This window comes from Cetorhinus maximus, chromosome 11 (assembly GCF_964194155.1).
Source record: "Cetorhinus maximus chromosome 11, sCetMax3.hap1.1, whole genome shotgun sequence".
Lineage (NCBI taxonomy): Eukaryota > Metazoa > Chordata > Chondrichthyes > Lamniformes > Cetorhinidae > Cetorhinus > Cetorhinus maximus.
The window spans coordinates 55,592,389-55,612,462 of NC_135889.1; the positions used below are offsets into that span (position 1 = coordinate 55,592,389).

The 20,074-nt window shown below is 42.5% G+C and overlaps 1 protein-coding gene across 1 annotated transcript in view; it reads left to right on the plus strand.

The window, feature by feature from the left end:
• ttn.2 (titin, tandem duplicate 2) overlaps nucleotides 1–20,074 on the plus strand; it is a 694,778-nt gene that overhangs the window by 146,748 nt on the left and 527,956 nt on the right. The window contains exons 12-14 of the mRNA XM_078552010.1: nucleotides 2,294–2,467; nucleotides 13,930–14,109; nucleotides 19,689–19,814. Coding sequence (XP_078408136.1) covers nucleotides 2,294–2,467; nucleotides 13,930–14,109; nucleotides 19,689–19,814 — 480 coding nt within the window. The remainder of the gene's footprint in view (nucleotides 1–2,293; nucleotides 2,468–13,929; nucleotides 14,110–19,688; nucleotides 19,815–20,074) is intronic.

A 20,074-nucleotide genomic window follows, 5' to 3' on the forward strand; every position in this document is an offset into this window, starting at 1 on the left:
GCCTGTAGTTTCCATTTTTTCTGTCTCCCTCCTGTTTGGAATAAAGGAGTTACATTTGCTATTTTCCAATCTAATGGGACTTTCCCTGACTTAGGGAATTTTGGAAAATTAAAACCAATGCATCAATTATTACACTAGCCATTTCTTTTAAGACCCTAGGATGAAGTCCATCAGGATCAGCCCACAGCTCCAACAATTTTCTCAGTACTACTTCCCTGGTGATTGTAATTTTCCTGAGCTCCTCCCTCCCTCCTATTTCTTGATTTACAGCTATTTCTGGAATGTTACTTGTATTACAGATTTAAGCTGATTGGTAGAAAGATTAGAGAGGATATGAGGAAAAACTTCTTCACCCAGAGGGTGGTGGATGTTTGAAATTTACTGCCTGATTTGGTGAAGGCAGACACCCTCAACTCACTTAAAAGACACCTGGATCTGCACCTAAATTGCTGTAACCTGCAAGGCTGTGGACCAGATGCTGGAAGGTGGGATTAAAATGGGCAACTAGTTTTTTTTATTTTTTTTATTTTTCGGCCAGCACGGACACGATTGGCTGAATGACCACTTTCTATGCTGTAACTTTACTATGGTTCTATGGTATCCCCTATAGTGAAGACCGATGCAAAATACCTATTCAATTCATCTGCCATCTCCTTATTTTCCATTATTAATTCCCCATACTCATTTTCTACAGGGCCAACATTCACTTTGTTAACTCTTTTCATTTTTAAAATATTTAAGGAACTTCTTACTATCTGTCTATATTTCTAGCTAGCTTTCTCTCGTATTCTAATTCTTCCTTCCTGATCAACCCTTTGGTCATTCTTTGCTTTTTTAAAATATCCTGTTCAATCTTCTGATCTGCCACCCATGTTTCTGCAATTATATGCTATTTCTTTAAGTTTTCTGCTACATTTAATTTTTTTAGTTAACCATGGATGGTGCCCTTGGAATTTTTCTTTCTTGTTGGAATGTATTTATTCTGTGTATTCTGAAATATCCCCTTAAATGTCCACCACTGCATCTCTATTGAACTATCCCTTAACCTAATTTGCCAGTTTACGTTAGCTAGCTGTGATTTCATGCCATCACAATTGGCCTCATTTAAGTTTAAAATGCTAGTCTTGGACCCACTCTCTCTCTCTCAAACTGAATGAAAAAATCAATCCTACTATGATCGCTGCTACCTAAAGGCGCCTTCACTATGAGATCATTACTTAATCCTATCTCATTGCACAATGCCAGATCTAGTATAGCCTGCTCTCTGGTTGGCTCCAGATCGTGCTGTTCTAAGAAACTATCTCATAAACATTCTATGAATCCCTCATATAGGCTACCTTTGCCCATCTGATTTTCCCAGCCTATATGCAGATTGAAATCCCATCTACAGCTTGCTCATCATGTCTGATAGCAGGATGAGGGTGAGCTCGGAGTTGAGAAGGAAAAGAGGCAGCAACCTACCTTTATCCTCAATTTTCTCAGTGGTACTGGATGCTATGGGCTCCATCACAGCCAGCCTCATAATGCAAGAATCATCTCTTCCATAATGCTTAAGAGTTTTAGGTGCCCTTGGCCCCCACTAGCTCTGTTCTGCTCCCTCCTGCTATGGGCCACCATGTCCTACAAGAAGAATGTCAGTGATTGTGTTTGGATGATGTACCTGCCATGGGTGAATAGCTGGAAGTATGTGGAAGCAACAGGAGCTAGATGTGCAACTGGCATTATTGGAATGAGTTTGAGGGTGAAAGTAGAGTATCTCAATGTTAGGCTTGAGTCCTGAGGGCGATGGAGTGATACTGGGTGAGTGATGGGAGTGTGATAAATTGAGCAACATGAGGGGTTGTTGCATCAGTGAATGAGGCATTACCTTTTTTGTGGCATTGCTGTCAGGTGCTCAGGTCCAGATGCTGGGAATTGGCCTTCCTGACCTCCTGCTCACATTCCCTTCAGAGGGTGGTCCTCCTGGCTACCCTGCAAAAGCATAACCTTTCTCCTCCTATCCACTTCAAGCACTAAGGCCTCCAGCACTGTGCCTGTGATCCTGGGACTCTTCTCTCTGTCCTGATGTTCCAACGGCTTTGTTTTTAAATTAAAGCTTTATGCATTTTTTAAACTTGACTAGGTGGTCTGAATGTATTCATCTTATTAGTTTTTATTAATTCTTCAGTTTATAATTTCTTAGCAACATTCAATATTTTAGTTCTTCATCAAACTAATCAGAATATTTCAAGATTAAATTATGCAACGTGGACATGTTTTGAAACTAATCTGCATCACATTTGACATGAATTAGGTTGAAGCATCTATGCAAAGCTTAGAAGATTATTACCAGTCTCAACCTATGAAGAACAATGAAGAAAATGTTCAGTCGGCGTTGGAGCTTGCTGATTCCAAATGGCAATTGGTCCTTATGAGCTTTCTTTCGCTCCAAGATCTGGGGTTTAACTTCAAGAGTGCAGTAAATATGGTAAGCTTTTTGCTACAATGAAACCATTTTAATGCAAATTCCTCAATTCATGTTGAAAATATAGAATTCTAGGTTTTTTTGTCCTTCACCAACTGTTATGGTCCCAGCTGATATTAATACTGGACAAGTCAGACCTCAGAGTGAAAGCTGGCTTGATAGATCCTAACTTTTTTTTCAGAAACCGTGGCGGTAAGTTACTGAACAAATTCACAAGAGTCTGCTGATGGACTTTTAACACAAAGAATAAAATATTTATTAAACAAGAAAAATGAACTATATTACACCAGACAAAAAGGTTGGAAAGATCTCAATACAAACATAAAAGATTATTCAAATATTCACAATTCTTTCACCCCAGGTATATCTTTACAGACACATACAAATTCAGAAAGATAAATCAATTTACCATATCTATCTTACACTCTAATATTCAGGGTATGTATGCGGTACATGTGAATTAACAGGCGAACTGTGGCCAGACACACCCCACTCCAAAGTAAATGACAGATGTGACCAAAGCAGTTTCCACGGCTTTCTCAACACAGCCCACCCAGATGCTGGTCACACTGCAAGCCAACTGGTCTCACTGAAACTCTGTCTTTCTCACGAGGGTTTCCGATCTCCATGTTCGAAGAACTCGCCTTGGAATTATCTTCAAGTGTCACTCCCACTTGGATGGCTTCAACAAGGATCAACCTCCAGGGTTTCAATCTCATCTTCTGAGATTCCTTTCGCCTGGATCTCCGCATACACTCAAGCTTCGCCTTCCAAGCACATTTTCAGATCTTTGGCCATGCCAAGCAGAACACCACTGCTCCTAAAGGCCCATAGTAAGGACCCCCCAACCTTGGCTCCTCGGACCTTCAGGGCTTCACTCGAGCCCACTTTGCTTCAAGTCTGCTCCCTGCAGCTTGCCTTTAATTTGGAGTGTTTTTCTCTGCTCCTTTCTTTTAACTTTACTTATTGGTATCCGCTTCTGATTTCTCTCCTTGTCCCTTACCAGGGACTTCTTTCTGGCCCACTGCCTGGTTTTGGACCTTCACCCCATGACCTGCTCCTTGGGACACACTCTCTACAATGGCACTCCAGTTCAGGTCACCTGACCTGCAGTTTTACGCTGTTTCACTTCTTTGCTTCTTTTTCTTATGGACAGGCATGCAGGGCCAGCTCCCAGCCTAAAGAAGGCAAAAACATTGACTGTGCAAGTGCACAGGGCCAGTTCCCAGCCTGAAGAACAGAAAAACACTAACTGCACATGTGTAGCCATTTCCTGACCAGCGCATGCACAGAAGGCCCTAAGCTACAACCTCCGACTGGCGATTTAATAGTAAGGCAAATATCGCGATTTGTCAGAACAACTTATTCTGTTTTGTTTGGGTTCCAATTCTTTCCCTGTAGCCCTTATAGAAGGTACCTATAATTCCTGCACATTCTCAAATCAGATTTCCCAAATTATGCTCTAAATTAGTTTTGTATCGCCTACGTCAATGGATATGTTAATATAGTTTTAATGTCACAGGACCAAATTTATGAGTTAATTTTCCAGGGATAAGAAAATCGGACGGAGTGTAATCACCCATTTGGTGTTACTCGGAATGGCAAATTTTGCCCGAAAGAACTTCTAGAAAAAAACTTTGAATTTTTTTAGGAAAAGCATCTTGAGTACATCAACTAGGTTGCCTTCTTTCTTTGTAATAGTTTGATGTGTAACTGGTTATTCAGGATACATTGTTTTTATAAGTCTCTCATAGGGCAGAATTTAATGCCCCTCCCCCATGGCGAGTTTGGTGGTGGGGTGGCATTCAATCAGGTGGGAAGGTGGCAGGTGTGGACCCTTCTGCCTTCCTGCCTTTGCCCCAATTAAGTCCTGGTGGGAAGGCCCATGAATGACCTTCCTGCTGTGTCACCAATTGAGGCACTTTAGTGGGTAATTAATGCCCACTTAAGGGTCTCATCTCACCATTGCTGGTACTTATCCAGGGGCAGGCAGTGGACTTGCCATGAGAGGACCATGACAAGCAAACCCGTGCAGGGGTTGTTTGCTGGTTTCATTGTGGTTTGGGCAGGCGTCCCTCATTCAAATGTCTTCTGTGCCAGTTCAAGGGACCTGGCATCAAGAAGTGGGGATGGGGCCACTAAAAGCCACTCCCTACCCTAGCTGCCTCCCCCCAAATCCCCCAAACCCCCACTCTGCAAAACTCCTCCTGCCATCACTCAGCTGTGACCTTGGACCCAATGACAATACTAGGTCTCAGGTGGGTGTTGTATTAGCAGCAGCCACCACCTCCCTGATGGCGCTGCCAACCTCTGATTGGCTGGCAGCTCTCGGCGGACTGGACTTCTGGCCACCACACCACCCTCCCACCCCCAACTCTGAGGCCCTTGATCCCGGGGAAGGCCCGCCGTTGTCCAGTTAAATACCTGAATGCCACTTAATACGGCAAGCCTTCCCTAAAAGAGGCGACACAGAGCTCTTGTAAGCTCTCCAGCTGGCAGGTGAGACCCCCATCACTTCTATTAAATACTGCCCATAGTTTCTCAGTGGTAATTTCCAACCTCTGTTCTTGCTGTTAATTCATAGCCCCTACCTCTTCAGTTTCAATTTGCTGCTGTTGTGTTACAGAAACTTGTGTCACATTTGCAGAAATTGCAAGCTAAATGCAAGCATTTTAATCTTGACATATAGATGTGAATTTAATATTTGGGACTGCAAAGCAATTGAAATTTTACTTTGTACTTGATGTTTTCAGTGAAGTTTTACTGACATAATGATTCAATGTGAGTGAAATCTGAGAACACTACCATAAGTATACTAGCAAGCTGGTTATTGATAGATTATTCCCTTTGATATTTAAAATAAGACTTGATTAATTTATTTGATATTGCCTCCTTTGGGACTACTTGCAAAGAACTAGCTTTTGTTTTACCTCACTACATTTCGAACAGTGTCAGCTCACTTGACAGAATAAGGAAGCCAGCTTCGTAATTAATAAGGTATCCAAAGTGCAGAGTATCAGATGTCAGTGCTGGACTATGTTTGGTATATTTGCAAACCTCAATCATTGTAGTTATCTACTGATCTTTCTGCAGTTTATTTATTTGTTTGGAATGATCGTGATGGAATCCTTTTTAAGTGTCTTGCATGGCAGCCTCCACGCTGGTAAAGTGTCTCAAGTAGAATGCAGGTAATGTTTGGCATTACACATTATTACTTCTCAGCTTCATTCTAGTAAAGACAATGGAAACTCTTAAAACAACATAGGGTGAACTTGCACTACACAGAAAACAACATTGCAGCTTTGCAACTGAATCAGAGGTTGGAATCTTACTGCCTTAGTTTTTGGTGGGGCTTCTGGGCCATGTTTAGGTTGGGAAGTTGCTCTTTTTGGAAGACAATTTTATTAGTGTGTTGTTAAGTTGGAGTAGTTTCAATAACTCTCGAAGACTGCCAGGTGCAAACGTTCTAACTTTACTGTAACATATTTACATTCTGGAGAACATTCCCTTACACTGAGCTTCTTTCTATGCTGCTTTCTCCCAGACTCTCAGGTCACATAACTATATGCCACTTCCTTCTATGACATCACAAATTATTACAGTTAACCCTTTGTTGGACTTAGCCTAACATACTCCATTATACTACATCTCCCCCAAGTCTCTGTTCAAACTTCAACATTCTCTGAAGTTCCTGAAGACCCACTGCTACAGTCTCCTAGTGATTCTGAACATTTCAGTGTTTTGAAGTCTCGCTGGAGATGTAGCCTCTTAGAAAATATCATTTTTCTTTATCTCTCCATGTTCTCTTCTTCTCTCTTCTCTCTCTTCCTCCATTTTTTTTGAGTTTCTCACCTTCTTTCCACTGATAAGCATCATGGTGCCTTCACCTCTCATTTGCAGGGAATAAGGCATTCTCATTCTGCTGTTGCTCTTCTGGACACTGTTGAACAGAATTCAAACCAGTAGTTGATTCGGGATCACCTGCTTCAGTGTCTTTCATTTCTGAATATTGTGACCTCTCTGGTCTCTGATTTCCATTCTGTTGCTCCAATGCAATGGAATTTCTTCTGTTTCTTACTGTTCCATCTGGACAATATAAGATCTCAAGTGTGGTGAATTCTCCACTATTTCTCCAAATCTCAATTGATTTCTGATCCAACCTATTCTCCCTGTTGAAAATCTGATAATGCTCTTGCTCTGTGATGACAATCACAGTGTTTCATCTGTTTACTTTAGTAGGGTTCCTCTCTTTCTCGTACTTGCTCTAAGTCGGCGTCTTTGACCTGTGGCATCAATGTATGTGAAAGGGTAGGAATCTGTGACTGCAACCTTCTTCCCATGAGTAACTCGCATGGAGACAATCTACTCTGCCAGGGCGAAGACCTGTAACTCAAAAGTGCTAGTTGAAGATCCTCATTCTTTTTCAGTAATGCCTTAACAGTTCTGCCACCTCTCTCAGCCTCTCCATTAGCCTGAGGAAACCTTGGTGAACTTGTGTGAACAAATCTAAATAATTCTGTAAACTCTTGAAACTCTATCGGCGGGATTTTCCGTACCCGCCCGCCGCCGCAATCTTCCGGTCCCGCCGGATGTCAATGGACTTCAGGCTGGGGCGCTGTCTCACCCGCGACCGGACCGGAAAATCCCGGCCTATGTTTGTGAATTGTGGACTGTTTTCTGATATCAGAACATTAGGAATTCCATAGACTGCAAAATTTCTTTCAATGATGTTATCACTTCTGATGTGTGATCATGTCACTATTTCACTTCAATCCACCTTGAGTAATCTGCTACTATTATGAACATTTTCCCTTTATGCTCAAATAAGTCTATTCCTAGACATTCCCATGACCTTGTAGGAAAAGATGATGACATTAGTCGTTCTTTTGATTTCTGTCTGTGAATTGCGCATGTAGTAAATCTGGATATCATTTCCTTCAATGATTTCGAGAGACCCGGCCACCAAACCCAATACCGTGTCCTGGCTCTGCACTTGGTAATGCCTAAATGACCTTGATATAGGTATTGTAAGATCTCAAGTCTCAATGTTCTTGGGATTACTAGTCTATCATCATCTACCAGAAATCATTGATCACCGTGAGATGTGGTCTCTGCTCAAAATACAGTCTCGAGATAGGACTTTATGATATATATGTTGGCCAGCCTCAAATGCAAAATTCCCTGACCTTCCTACATTCCTTGTATTATTTTTGAGCCTCTTTGATTTCACTCAATCTTTGTGTAGTTGCTAGTAATGTATGGATTGTCATTATAGCAAACTCCTTGACCCATTCCACAAATTCAGTATCACATTTTTCTGGATTCAATGCTTGATAGTGCGTCTGCTGCTTTGTTGTTTCCATTGGACATATATTGTATGAGTACCAAACCTCATCAATCTTAATTTAAACCTTTGAACTTTCGATGGCATCACTGCGAGCTCTTTCGAATTCAGTAGTGTGACTAAAGGTTTATGGTCTGGTTCCAGTGTAATGTGAAGATCTAAGATGTAGTCAGCAAATTTCTCACATGCCCACGTGGCTGCTAATGCTTCCTTTTTGATTACTGTGTATACCTTCTCTGCATCTGGTAATGAATGTGATGTGTAATAAACTGCTGTGCATTTTCTTTCTCTTTCTGAAAAATTACTGCGTCCAATACTGTAGAGGATGCATCCGATACTATGATTGTAGGTAATTTCAGATTGCAATATGCTAATATCTCTGATGACATCAATCTCTCCTTGAATTTTTTGAATGATTTCTTATGTGCTTCTTTGCAACACATTCATTGTCTTGGCATAACAGCTGATGTAGTGGCTCACTGAGCTTTGTCAAGTTTTTTAGAAATTTTGCTACTTGATTCACCATTCCCATGGTGAAAGATCTCTAATTTTAGCTTTGGAAGTCATGGATGTGGAATCTTTCAGGGTGTATATAAGCATATTAGTTTCACTTCTGGGCTTAGTGTTATACAATACACTGTTTTAGCTCATCCAAATCTTTAAATAACTTTGGAAATTCTGCTCTGAAGACTCCTGATTGACCTTCACCATTCTTTATTTCTTCTATTCTACTCCAATTCCATACTTGCATTTCTGCCTAAAAGTGAACAACTCTGACCTTGAATTACATACAGCACTTCAGTAATTACTTTCTCTCTGTGCTTTAAAGTAGCTGTTAATTCTCCCAGAACCTCCGGGTCCATGTACCTTTCTGTAGGATGGTTGAAGAATTTTCTTGTTTAACCATAATTCAGCATCTGAAGGAGCTGAAGCTGCTGCTCCAGTATCTAGTATAAAGTATGTGGTGACATTCTACAGGATTTCTGAACTCCAGTAGTCCCCACTTAATCCTTAAATCTTTCCTAAGAAAAGTATCTCAATGTCTTGTGAATCTTCAACTTTTTCTTTCTGAGCGCCCATTGTTTTCTACCACGACATACTGCCTGAAAATGCCCCATCTTTTTGCACTAATGGCATTGCGCGTCTTTGGTGGGACAATTCCTGTGCCAACCAGACAGACAGCCAGACTGCGACCACCCATGACAAGATAGTGCCGTCAGTCTGAAACTAGGACTTCTGGGCCAGAGCTGGTCAAAACCCTCTCGCAGGACTATCTACAGTCAACATACGAATTAGGAGCAGGACTAGGCCAGTCGGCCCTTTGAGCCTGCTCTGCTATTCAATAAGATCATGACCGATGTGATTGTAACCTCAACCCCACATTCCTGCCTACCCCCAATAACCTTTGACCCCTTTGGTAATCAAGAATCTATCCAGCTCTGCCTTAAAAATATTCAAAGACTCTGCTTCCACTGCATTTTGAGGAAGAGAGTTCCAAAGACTCACGACCCTCTGAGAGAAAAAATTCCCCTCATCTCTGTCTTAAATGTGCGACCCCTTATTTTAAACAGTGACCCCTAGTTCTAGATTCTCCCACAAGAGGAAACATCCTCCCCACATCCACTCTGTCAAGACCTCTCATTTTTCGATCAAGTTGCCTCTTACTCTTCTAAACTCCAGTGGGTACAAGCCTTAACCTGTCCAACCTTTTCTCATAAGACAACCTTTCCATTCCTGGTGTTAGTCTAGTAAACATTCTCTGAACTGCTTCTAACATATTTACATATTTCCTAAAAAAAGAGACCAAATTTTACAATTACACCAGGTGTGGTCTCACTAGTAGCCTGTACAACTGAAGCATAACCTACCTACTCTTGTATTCAATTCCCCTCACAATAAACAATAGCATTCTACTGGCTTTCCTAATTTCTTGCTGTAACTGCATACTAGCCTTTTGTGAGTTATGCACTAGGACACCCAGATCCCTCTGAATCTTAGAGCTCTTCAATCTCTCACCGTTTAGATAATAAGCTTCTATTTTATTCTTCCTGCCAAAATGGACAATTTCACATTTTCCCACATTATATTCCTTTTGCCAGGTCTTTGCCCACTCACTTAACCTACCTATGTCCATTTGTAGCCTCCTTCTGTCCCCTTCACAATTTACTTTCCTACCTATCTTTATGTCGTCAGCAAATTTAGCAACCATGCCTTGGGTCCTTTCATCCAAGTGCTTTATATAAATTGTAAAAAGTTGAGGACCCAGCACTGATCCCTGCGGCACACCACTCGCCACATCCTGCCAACCACTTGATAGAGATTCTTGATAGGTGAGTGATAGGTAAGTGTTTGAGTTGTAAGGCAATTGGAAATTAATTCACTGACTTGACCACTCATGTCCCGTCATTAAAACTTTTGGAGCACTGCACCCAGGTCTTCAGGACTACACTGCTTGCAATGACTGCAATGGCTATCTGCACCCATTGCCTTCTCAGACTTTACCTGGGGAACCTCACAGCCTCCCGTATATAGAGGACATCTCTCCTCTTGCCCACCTCCCACATCAAGATGTTCAGTATCATGCCTGAGAACCTTGGAGTATGCTTTCTGCCCTGTCATACCTTTAGTAAACCTTCCTGTAAGTCAGACACTCCTCCCCAGCCACTTCCAGAACCTGCTGTAGCCAGAATTCACTTCCCTTTTAGGAGGTTCAGGCTGGCTTTAAATAGTACAAGCTAACTTTAAAGTAGTGCTAGCTAGCACAAACTTGGGCTCCTTGCTGAGATGTGCAGCCACTCAACAGTGTATGTAGTACTAGGCTACATACTACTATTATTTAAATTAGTCAGCAGCATGAAATTTGCATGCTGCCTGCATCAAATCAATAGGCATGGCTTTAAACAGATTCCAGGACTCCAGCTGAGGCTACAGTCATGTTGTCTGTGTATGCAGCTGGCAAAGTTGAATATAAACTGGGATTTAAGAATGAAATATTAGAGAGTTTACTTGATTTTCATTGGAATTATATCTTCTTGGAAAGTAATCTGGTTATTTACTCCCCTCAGGAGAGTCAGTAATTCAGGCAGGGTCCATGACATAACAAGTTGCACATATCCACTGGGACGAGTAGATTTCTGGAATTATATTTACACTCTTGACAGATGATACTTCCTGACCATCATGGAGCTGTTTTGTAGGTTTAACTATTTGACTTGCTTTGTGAATGCACAGATGTAAGTCAGGTAACTGTGTGTGTGCATCAAACACCACAACTACTAACAAACTGAAATTTTAATCGCATAGAAAAACTCTGTCATTAATATGTCATAGAAAATAAGTCCCCAGCTGTATTCTCCTGTCACTGGCTTACCCCTGGTAGCTGGCCAGGCTGTCAATCTGGCCAGTTGTTGGGCGTGAAATGGAATAAAATTTTTCTGCTATTAAATTCAGCAAGCCCTTCAGTTTCCTGGCTGCCTTTGGCCATTTTCGGCATCCCCCGCACCCTGCCAGTTTCTTCGTGAATATCGGGACCCATGAATCTGATTTTGATGTGCCTAGCACCCTTATTTGGGGAAGTTAGCTTTTCACTGGTCTGATCGAGCCCCAGTGTTATTTTCCAGGCAAGCCAGTGGTGGTCATATAAAGTTTCTATCCAAAGCTGGTGGGAGATTCAATTGCCTATTGAAAAAGGGACAGGCAAAGGCTCCCTGGCCCACAGAAACTGGATGATGAGTCCGCAGCATGCCCCTGGAAACTTAGCGGAAAAAGGCCTTCAAGGCAGGAGGGCCTTTAAGAGATCTGAGGATTGCAATGTTAAAGGTGTATCTAGTATATTTTTTCCTGCTGGCATGAGCCATGTGCTGGTTAACATTTGGCCCCGGTCTCCTTTGTTGGTATCAGAGAGTTTGGCAAAATAAAACTTCCTAGCTGACTTATTCAGAGGAAGAGAAGGATCTGTGAAGGACTGTCAAGTAGATCAGGTTGCCCGACTGGTGCCCTATACTCTTCCTCTGCACCCCTGTATACTTTGCTTTGTAAATGTTGTATTGTTGGTGGCTCCTCAGTGCCCGGTACCATCACTATGAGCATGAGTAACCATTCTTCTAGAGGACTTTTCCAAAGGACACCACTCACATCATGTCACTATTTACATGCTACTGTATTAATTGGAGCATACCCAAGGTAATAAAGAAACCACAGTTGTCTTGTTGGCACATCTGCCAAGTTGTCACTTACTATTTCTACAATCCCTGGCAAACCCATCTGGGACTGAATACCGAAGCCTGCCTTTTCAGGGTATCAGACAGCAAAGAGGCACATGCCAAACAGTGCCATCTTTGTAAGGACTTCTACAACTGCCATTCAAGACAGATCTTTCACATGCAGAATAGAAATGGTCAACTCTTCTTAACCTAAAGCTTAATGCTATGGAATCGTGCCGTGGTGTGCCGACTCTCCTCATAAGCAGGTAATGCCATTAAATGGGATGGGGGGAGTGGAGAGTGAGAGGTTGGCTGTGCTGTCAGCTGTTTGCAAACTCATGCTTGGACCTAGGGTTCGCTTTGCCTTTGGACTTGCTACTTGTTAATCCACAACTCCTCCACTCTTGAAAAAGGCAACTGATGCATTTGAGCCTTGTAGATTCCTAGCCACCAACCTGCTCTTGTAGCCATATAAATACTGTGGCTACAAGAGCAGGTCAGAGACTAGGAATCGTGCGACGAGAAACTCATCTCCTGACTCCCCAAAGCCTATACACCATCTACAAGGCACAAGTCAGGAGTCTGATGGAATACTCCCCACTTGCCTGGATGAGTGCAGCTCCCACAGCAATCAAGAAGCTTGACACTGCGCAGGACAAAGCAGCCCGCTTGATTGGCACCCCATCCACAAACATTCACACCCTCCTCCACCAACGCACAGTAGCAGCAGTGTGTATCATCTACAAGGTGCACTGCAGGAATTCAGCAAGGCTCCTTCGCCAGCACCTTCCAAACCCACGACCATTACCATCTAGAAGGACAAGGGCAGCAGCCACACGGCAACACCACCACCTGGAAGTTCCCCTCCAAGTCACTCACTGTCCTGACTTGGAAATATATCACCATTCCTCCACTGTCGCTGGGTCAAAATCCTGGAACCCCCTCCCTAACAGCACTGTGGGTGTACCTACACCACATGGACTGCAGCGGTTCAAGAAGGTAGCTCACCACCACCTTCTCCAGGGGAACTAGGGATGGTCAATAAATGCTGACCCAGCCAACGAAGCCCACATCCCGTTAATGAATTTTTAAAATGTGTCTTTTAGGCTCTCCAGACGTTCTCTGAATATTTTTCACCCCAATTGTGACAGTAATTAACCCAATTCCTTTAAATTTCATTTACACACTATTGTCTTCTCTTATTATTAGATCCCTCTCTAGATCCATTTGAATTTGTACCTGACATTATGAATAATTATGCAAATATGCTTAGACCAGAGTCTAGAGTGCTAGTTGCAGTTGAGATTCAAGTGGATTATCAAGCTGTGCAAAATCAATTTGAATTGACTTAAACATGGAGATGAAAATTGGCTGCACTAACTCAAAAAACCCATGAGGTTCTGGAACATTTGTATTCACTTAAGCTTTGGAATGAATAGTAATTTGGCTTCTATATGCTATGATTTCATGTTGAATATACACAGCCATGGATATTAAGACAGTAAAGAAATTGCAGTTTAAGTATAAAAGAAGATGGTTCTCTCCTGTAGCTGAGTGATGAGGATAAACCTTATCAGTCCAAAGCTTTCAATCCATCATTAGAAAATCCTACTGAAAAAAGCTTGGTCCTGGTTTGATCCAGTTGAAGTGGCCGAGATCAGGAAGACATGAATTCATGATGTCAATTCCCACTGATAGCTAACATTCTGATACCATTCTTTAAATAGTGTAAATTAATCTGTTCTATTTTCTTAAACTTCATGGCAAAGCTAATTTAAGTTGCACTGCTTACAATGAAATACTGTCCTTATTAATCATGAGAGTACAAATTGTGGCGTTAATTGGGAAAACTCTATTGTGAAATATTTATCTGAATGAAATAGCTTCTTGCTGAAACTGTACGTTTCTTCATTTTACAGAGAAACGAAAGCTTGAATCTAAACTTGAAAAAGTCAGTAAATGTAATTGAAAATAGGATTGATCAGCTAAATAAGAGAAAATTGGCTCTCACAGATCAGTGGACAAGTTACCAACTTCAGCTAAACCAAATTCAATCAGTCAAAAAACAGTGGAAGAAATTCAAAGAGCAACTTAAAAAGGTAAGGTATAACTGTGCAAATGATCATTTAAGCATCACAATTTTATAAGACTTTTGCTCATTTGTAAACAATAGGGGCTGGATTTTCACAGAATCAGGGGCACTCTGCAGATCTTTAAAAATGTTGGCCACGATCCGATTCGGGTGATTTCCAGCCCCATTACCGTGCCCCCAGTTTTCACCAGCGCAGGATAAGGATGCGGGCTGGTGAAGTTTGTGAGCCCCACTCTGCACACCTGACCTGGCTGGCTCTACTCTACTGCGGAAATAGGCATCTATTAGCCCCTAAAGTTTCATGGAATTGGGTCAACTTTTCAAGGGCTAGTGGTTCATGACATCACAGAGGTGCTGTGTATCATGGTCTGGGTAAGGGAACCTTTTGAAAGGTAAGGTTAGAAGGTCTTACTCATTCCCCCCGATGCCAAACTATGCCCCTCCCTTCTCCCTCCCCCCACCTGCACCCCCCATTCCGCCCCCCCCCCCCCCCCCCCCAAAATTGGCAGAACTTCCCATAGACGTGTCAAGTAACAGCCTAACATAGTCATACTCACGATGTCCCAAACAGCACCATCACCATCCCTGGGTATGTCCTGTCCCACCAGCAGGACAGACCCACCAGAGGTGGCGGCACAGTGGTATACGGTCATGAGGGAGTTGCCCTGGGAGTCCTCAACATTGGCTTTGGACCCCATGAGGTCTCATGGCATCAGGTCAAACATGGGCAAGGAAACCTCCAACTGATTATTACCTACCGCGCCAACCCTCCACCCGCCCCCAAAACAGCTGATGATTTAGTGCTCCTCCATGTTAAAAACCACTTGGAAGAAGCCATGAGGGTGGCAAGGGCACAGATTGTACTCTGAGTGGGGACTTCAATGCCCATCAGCAAGAGTGGCTCGGTCGCACCACTACTGGCTGCGCTGGCCGAGTCCTAAAGTACATAGCTGCTAGACTGAGTCTGCAGCAGGAGGTGAGTGAACAAGAGGGAAAAACCGACTTGACCTCGTCCTCACCAATCTACCTGTCGTATATGCATGTATCCATGTCAGTATCAGTAGGAGTGATCAGAGCACAGCCCTTGTGGAGACGAAGTCCTGTCTTTGCACCGTGTTGTGTGGCACTTCCACTGTGCTAAATGGGATAGATTTTGAACAGATCTAGCAACGCAAAGCTGGGCATCCATGAGGCAGTGTGGACCTGTAGCAGCAGCAGAATTGTATTCAACCATAATCTGTCACCTCATAGCCCAGCGTATTCCCCACTCTAAAATTACAATCAAGTCGGGGGAATCAATCCTGGTTCAATGAAGAGTGCAGGAAGGCATGCCAGGAGCAGCACCAGGAATACCTAAAAATGAGCTGTGAACCTGGAGAAAAGGCTGAAGGCACTGGACACCTCAAAGGCTATGGGCCCTGACAATATTCGAGCAATTGTACTGAAGACTTGTGCTCCAGAACTAATGGGAATTGAGAGAATTGAACCATTTCCCCTTGACATTCAATGGCACTACCATCACTTAATCCCACACAATCACCATCCTGGATGTTACCATTGACCAGAAACTGAACTGGACCAGCCATAAATGCTATGGCTACAACAGCAGATCATAGGCTGGGAATCCTGTGGAGAGTAACTCACTTCCTAACTCCCCAAAGCCCGTTCACTAACTGCAAGGCATCAGGAGTGTGATGGAATACTCTCTACTTGCCGGATGAGTACAGCTCCAAAAACAGTCGACACCATCCAGGACAAAGCAGCCCACTTGATTGGCACCCCATCCACCACCTTAAGCATTCATTCCCACCACCATAAAACGCACAGTGGCAGCAGTGTGTTCCACCTATAAGATGCATTCTAGCAACTCACCAAGGCTCCTTCAATAGCACCTTCCAAAGCCACAACCTCCACCACCTAGAAGGACAAGGGCCACAGATGTATGGGAACACCACCAACTGCAAGTTCCAATCCAAGCCACACACCATCCTGACTTGGAACTATATCACCTTTCCTTCCACTGTTGCTGGATCAAAACCTTGGAACTCCCTTCATAACAGCACTTTGAGTGTACATATACCACATGGACTGCAGTGGTTCAAGAAGGCAGCTCATCGTCACCTTCTCAAGGGCAATTAAGGGTGGGCAGTGACACCCACATGCCGTCAAAGAATTTTAAAAATCCATTTCTCAATTGCATAATGTTTATTTACACAAGACAAAGAGGTGTTACATGCTTGCAGTTTCCACTATTGATACTTTAATGGGTTGGATGATTGACACTCTCATAAAGCTTTAGTAAAAGTGTTTTTTTAAGAAAGTAGAAAGTTATGAATGCATGTTTTTTTTAAGCTTTTGCACACATTCTATTGTTACTATAGGGCTCATACGTTTTGTACAAAGAGTATATTGGGAGAATGGGCTTAGAAATGCTATAGGTTGACATGAAAGAGTGCGGGACCATAGGGGTAGGTGGAGGGGCAAAGCCTTTCATTGAGGGTAAAAGGGGTCATGGCAGTGGGTGGAGGGGCATAGCTTGGCATGGAAAGTATGAGGGGCCATGAGTGGTGGGTGGAAGGGCATAGCTTGGCATGGAGAGTATGAGGGGCCATGGGGGGTGGACGGAGGGACATTGGTTGACATGGAGGATATGAGGGGCATGAGATAGCATGCGCTGGCATAGATGGAATATGGGGAGTGTGTTGGGGATGAGGGAGTGTGAGGGGTGAGGGCAAGAGGGTTTTCAAAAAATTAATTTTATTGTCACTGGGATGATGGAAGAGCACTAGGGTGGTCCTTTGAAACAACCTGCCTCTGCACCTGGCAGCCCCTGTGCCTGCCTTCATACTCTTGGGGTTGGCCAGTCTCGACCCCTATTAACACCTGTTATGATATGGCAGGTGTTATTTGCCAGGCTGACCAAATCCCAAAGTCAAACTTGGTCAGGCTTTCAAAACAATTTTGCAATTTTTATTTATTGTGAGAAGGTATGTGCACTAAAGTCAGAAGGAAAGATTCCACTAACACTTTTGGAGATTTTAAATATTAAATTAAAACATTTATTAACAAAAGAAAAGAAACTTTAAACACACAAGATTACAGTTACACAATTAAATTTAGTCTTATAACAGTTCCCAAAAGATTTCTACCTAGCTAGACTCACAAGTAAATATCCTTTTTCAGGCAACAGTCCCAATAAATTCTTAATCTATAAAGCATCCAGTAATATTACCGCAAGGCACCCGCTGTTGCTATAAGGGAGGTATTTCACAAGCTTCTCTCCCTCTCACTCAACAATGGAAATCCAAGGCTTGTAATAAATCCTTGCTTTCTGGAACAAGCAAGCACTTCTCTGCGGTAGCTAGAGGCTGCTTTTTCATACATTTGTCTTTGCACAGCCCACCCTGCAACATTCTCACATGGCCACTCACCTCATACAGCTTTCAATCTTTCCTTAAATATGCTCTTCCTCTTTCATCTTTACCCATTGTTCTCACACCCTTTTGAAACTCAAACCCTTCCAAATATAAGATCTTTCATGTTTCCATCTTGTCTTTGATTTTGGATCAGTAAAAAAAAATGATATCCCCACTACATGTTTACCTATGAACTCCTGCAAAATGCAAACATTTTCCTTTGAAATTCAAACAATCTCTCAACTTATCTAAAAATGCAAATGTTAGAGCTAATCTACTTACTTGTACCCCACTACTTACTGCCTTCGGACCTTGCAGCCTGACTGTCTTCAGTTTAATTAAATTATTTACACACACACACACACACACACATAACCTTCTTTGCAGAATAGCATAATATTCCCCCTAGATATTTAAAAAAAAATCCATTCTCACATACCTTCCCCCTATACCCTGAACAAAAATTCCACCTTTGTAGGCACTTTCTCCCAAGACGGGCAGGCTGAGCTGGGAAGTTACAGCTACCCACCTTTTGGATGAAAGTCCGGCCCCAGGTTCCTTCAATTGATTTTTCACTGGATTGTTTATTAATTTCTGAAAAAATGCTATCTCTGGAAATATTGTGTAATTTTAATAAATTATATATTTTTACTCGTTTATGAGTTGTGGGTGTCGCTGCCAAGTCCAGCATGTATTGCCCATCCCTAATTGCTCTTGAGAAGGTGGTGGTGAGCCACCTACTTGAACTGCTGCATTCAATGTGGTGTGGGTACATCCACAGTGCTGTTAGATAGGGAGTTCCAGGATTTTGACCCACGACAGTGAAGGAACGCTGATATATTTCCATGTCACAAAGGTGTGGAGGGAAAATTGCAGGTGATGGCGTTCCCATACTCCTGCTGCCCTTGTCCTTCCAAGAGATAGAAGTCACAAATTTGGAAGGTGCAGCTGAAGGAGCCTTGGTGAGTTACTACAGTGCATTGTGCAGTTGGTACACATTACTGACATTATGCACTGCTGATGGAAGGTGTGAATGTTTCAAATGGTGGATGGAAAGCTGATAAAGCGGGTTGCTTTATCTTGGATGGTGTAGAGTTTCTTGAGTGCTTGAGCTACACTCATCTAGGCAAGTGGAGAATATTCCATCACACTCCTGACTTGTGAAGTGCACATGGTGGACAGGCTTTGATGAGGCAGGGGGTGAGTTACTCGCTGCAGATTTCCCAGACTCTAACCTACTGTTGTAACCACAATGTTTATATGGCAGAACCAGCTCAATTCCTGGTCTATGGTAACCCCTCAGGAGGTTGATGGTAAGGTATTCAGAGATGGGTAATGTTGTTGAAAGTCAAGGGAAGGTGGTCAGATTCTCTTTTGTTGGCCTGAATCAGCCTTTTTTTAACTGTGTTATGAATGTATCTACCTGGCCAATCTACCTGATGCAGATATATCTGTCCTTGGCAATATTGGTAGCAGTGATCATTGCACAGTCCTCATGAAAAGTAGGTCCTGAATTGACAATGAGTACATCCTCCATTCTGTTGTGTGGCACTATCACAGAGCTAAATGGCTAGATTAAGAACTGATCTAGCAGCTCAAAGCCAAACATTCATGGGCAACAGCAGAATTGTATCCCACCACAATCTGTAATCTGGTAGCCCGGCAAGGCGCATACTCCTCCATCATCAAACTTGGTTCAAGTCAGCAACAGTCATACCTGAACATGAGGTGCCAAGCTAAGCAAACTACTTATTCCAGATTACATGAACACTGAATAGCAAAAGCAGCTTACTATTAACAGAGTTATGCTATGCCCTAGTATGTTGCATTCCAAGTTCTGGCCCCAATGCTGGAACTACACTATTTTTGCTCTTGAAAACATGGAATTTTAAGCCCTCTGTCCTCTGGTTGCATGTTAAAAAGTAAGTTGTAAATTAGTTTATGGTCTATGGAAGGAACAGGCTTGACCAGCTGAATGCCTCTTTTTATCTCGGTGTTTCTTATTCACTTACCTCTAGAAATGTACAGAATTATTTGATTTTTTCAATGTACAACTTTAAACACATTTTAGTATAGATTCACAGAAGCATAATATTGTTCAATTGTCAGTAAATTTGAGAAATTAAATGCTATCTAAAATGAAAGGCCACTTCTGAGTTCTTTTGTTCAGACAACTCACTGTTTGAAGATGCTGGAAGATGATCTTATTCCACCGTTCAGTATTGACCTGGGATGCAATCTTGAGGCTCTTGTGGAGCTGCAAGATAAATTCAATAAAGCAAAGACACATTTGCAGGTAAGGAGTGTTACCTTTCTAAGAATTGGGAAATTAAAAAGTACGACAAGCCTGATAGCGCGTTTAAAAAAAATACAATATCATACAAACCAGGAAGGTCGTAGATTCATCTATTGGTCTATGCCAGATTAATTGAACTGATAAGTATGGCATAATTGACTTTAGCACCTCGGGCTAGGGATGGAATTCATTCAGAGTTCTACTCCTTATTGGAAACTTGCATCAGTGGACATTTGATCAGGACAAGATTAAGTTTGGGT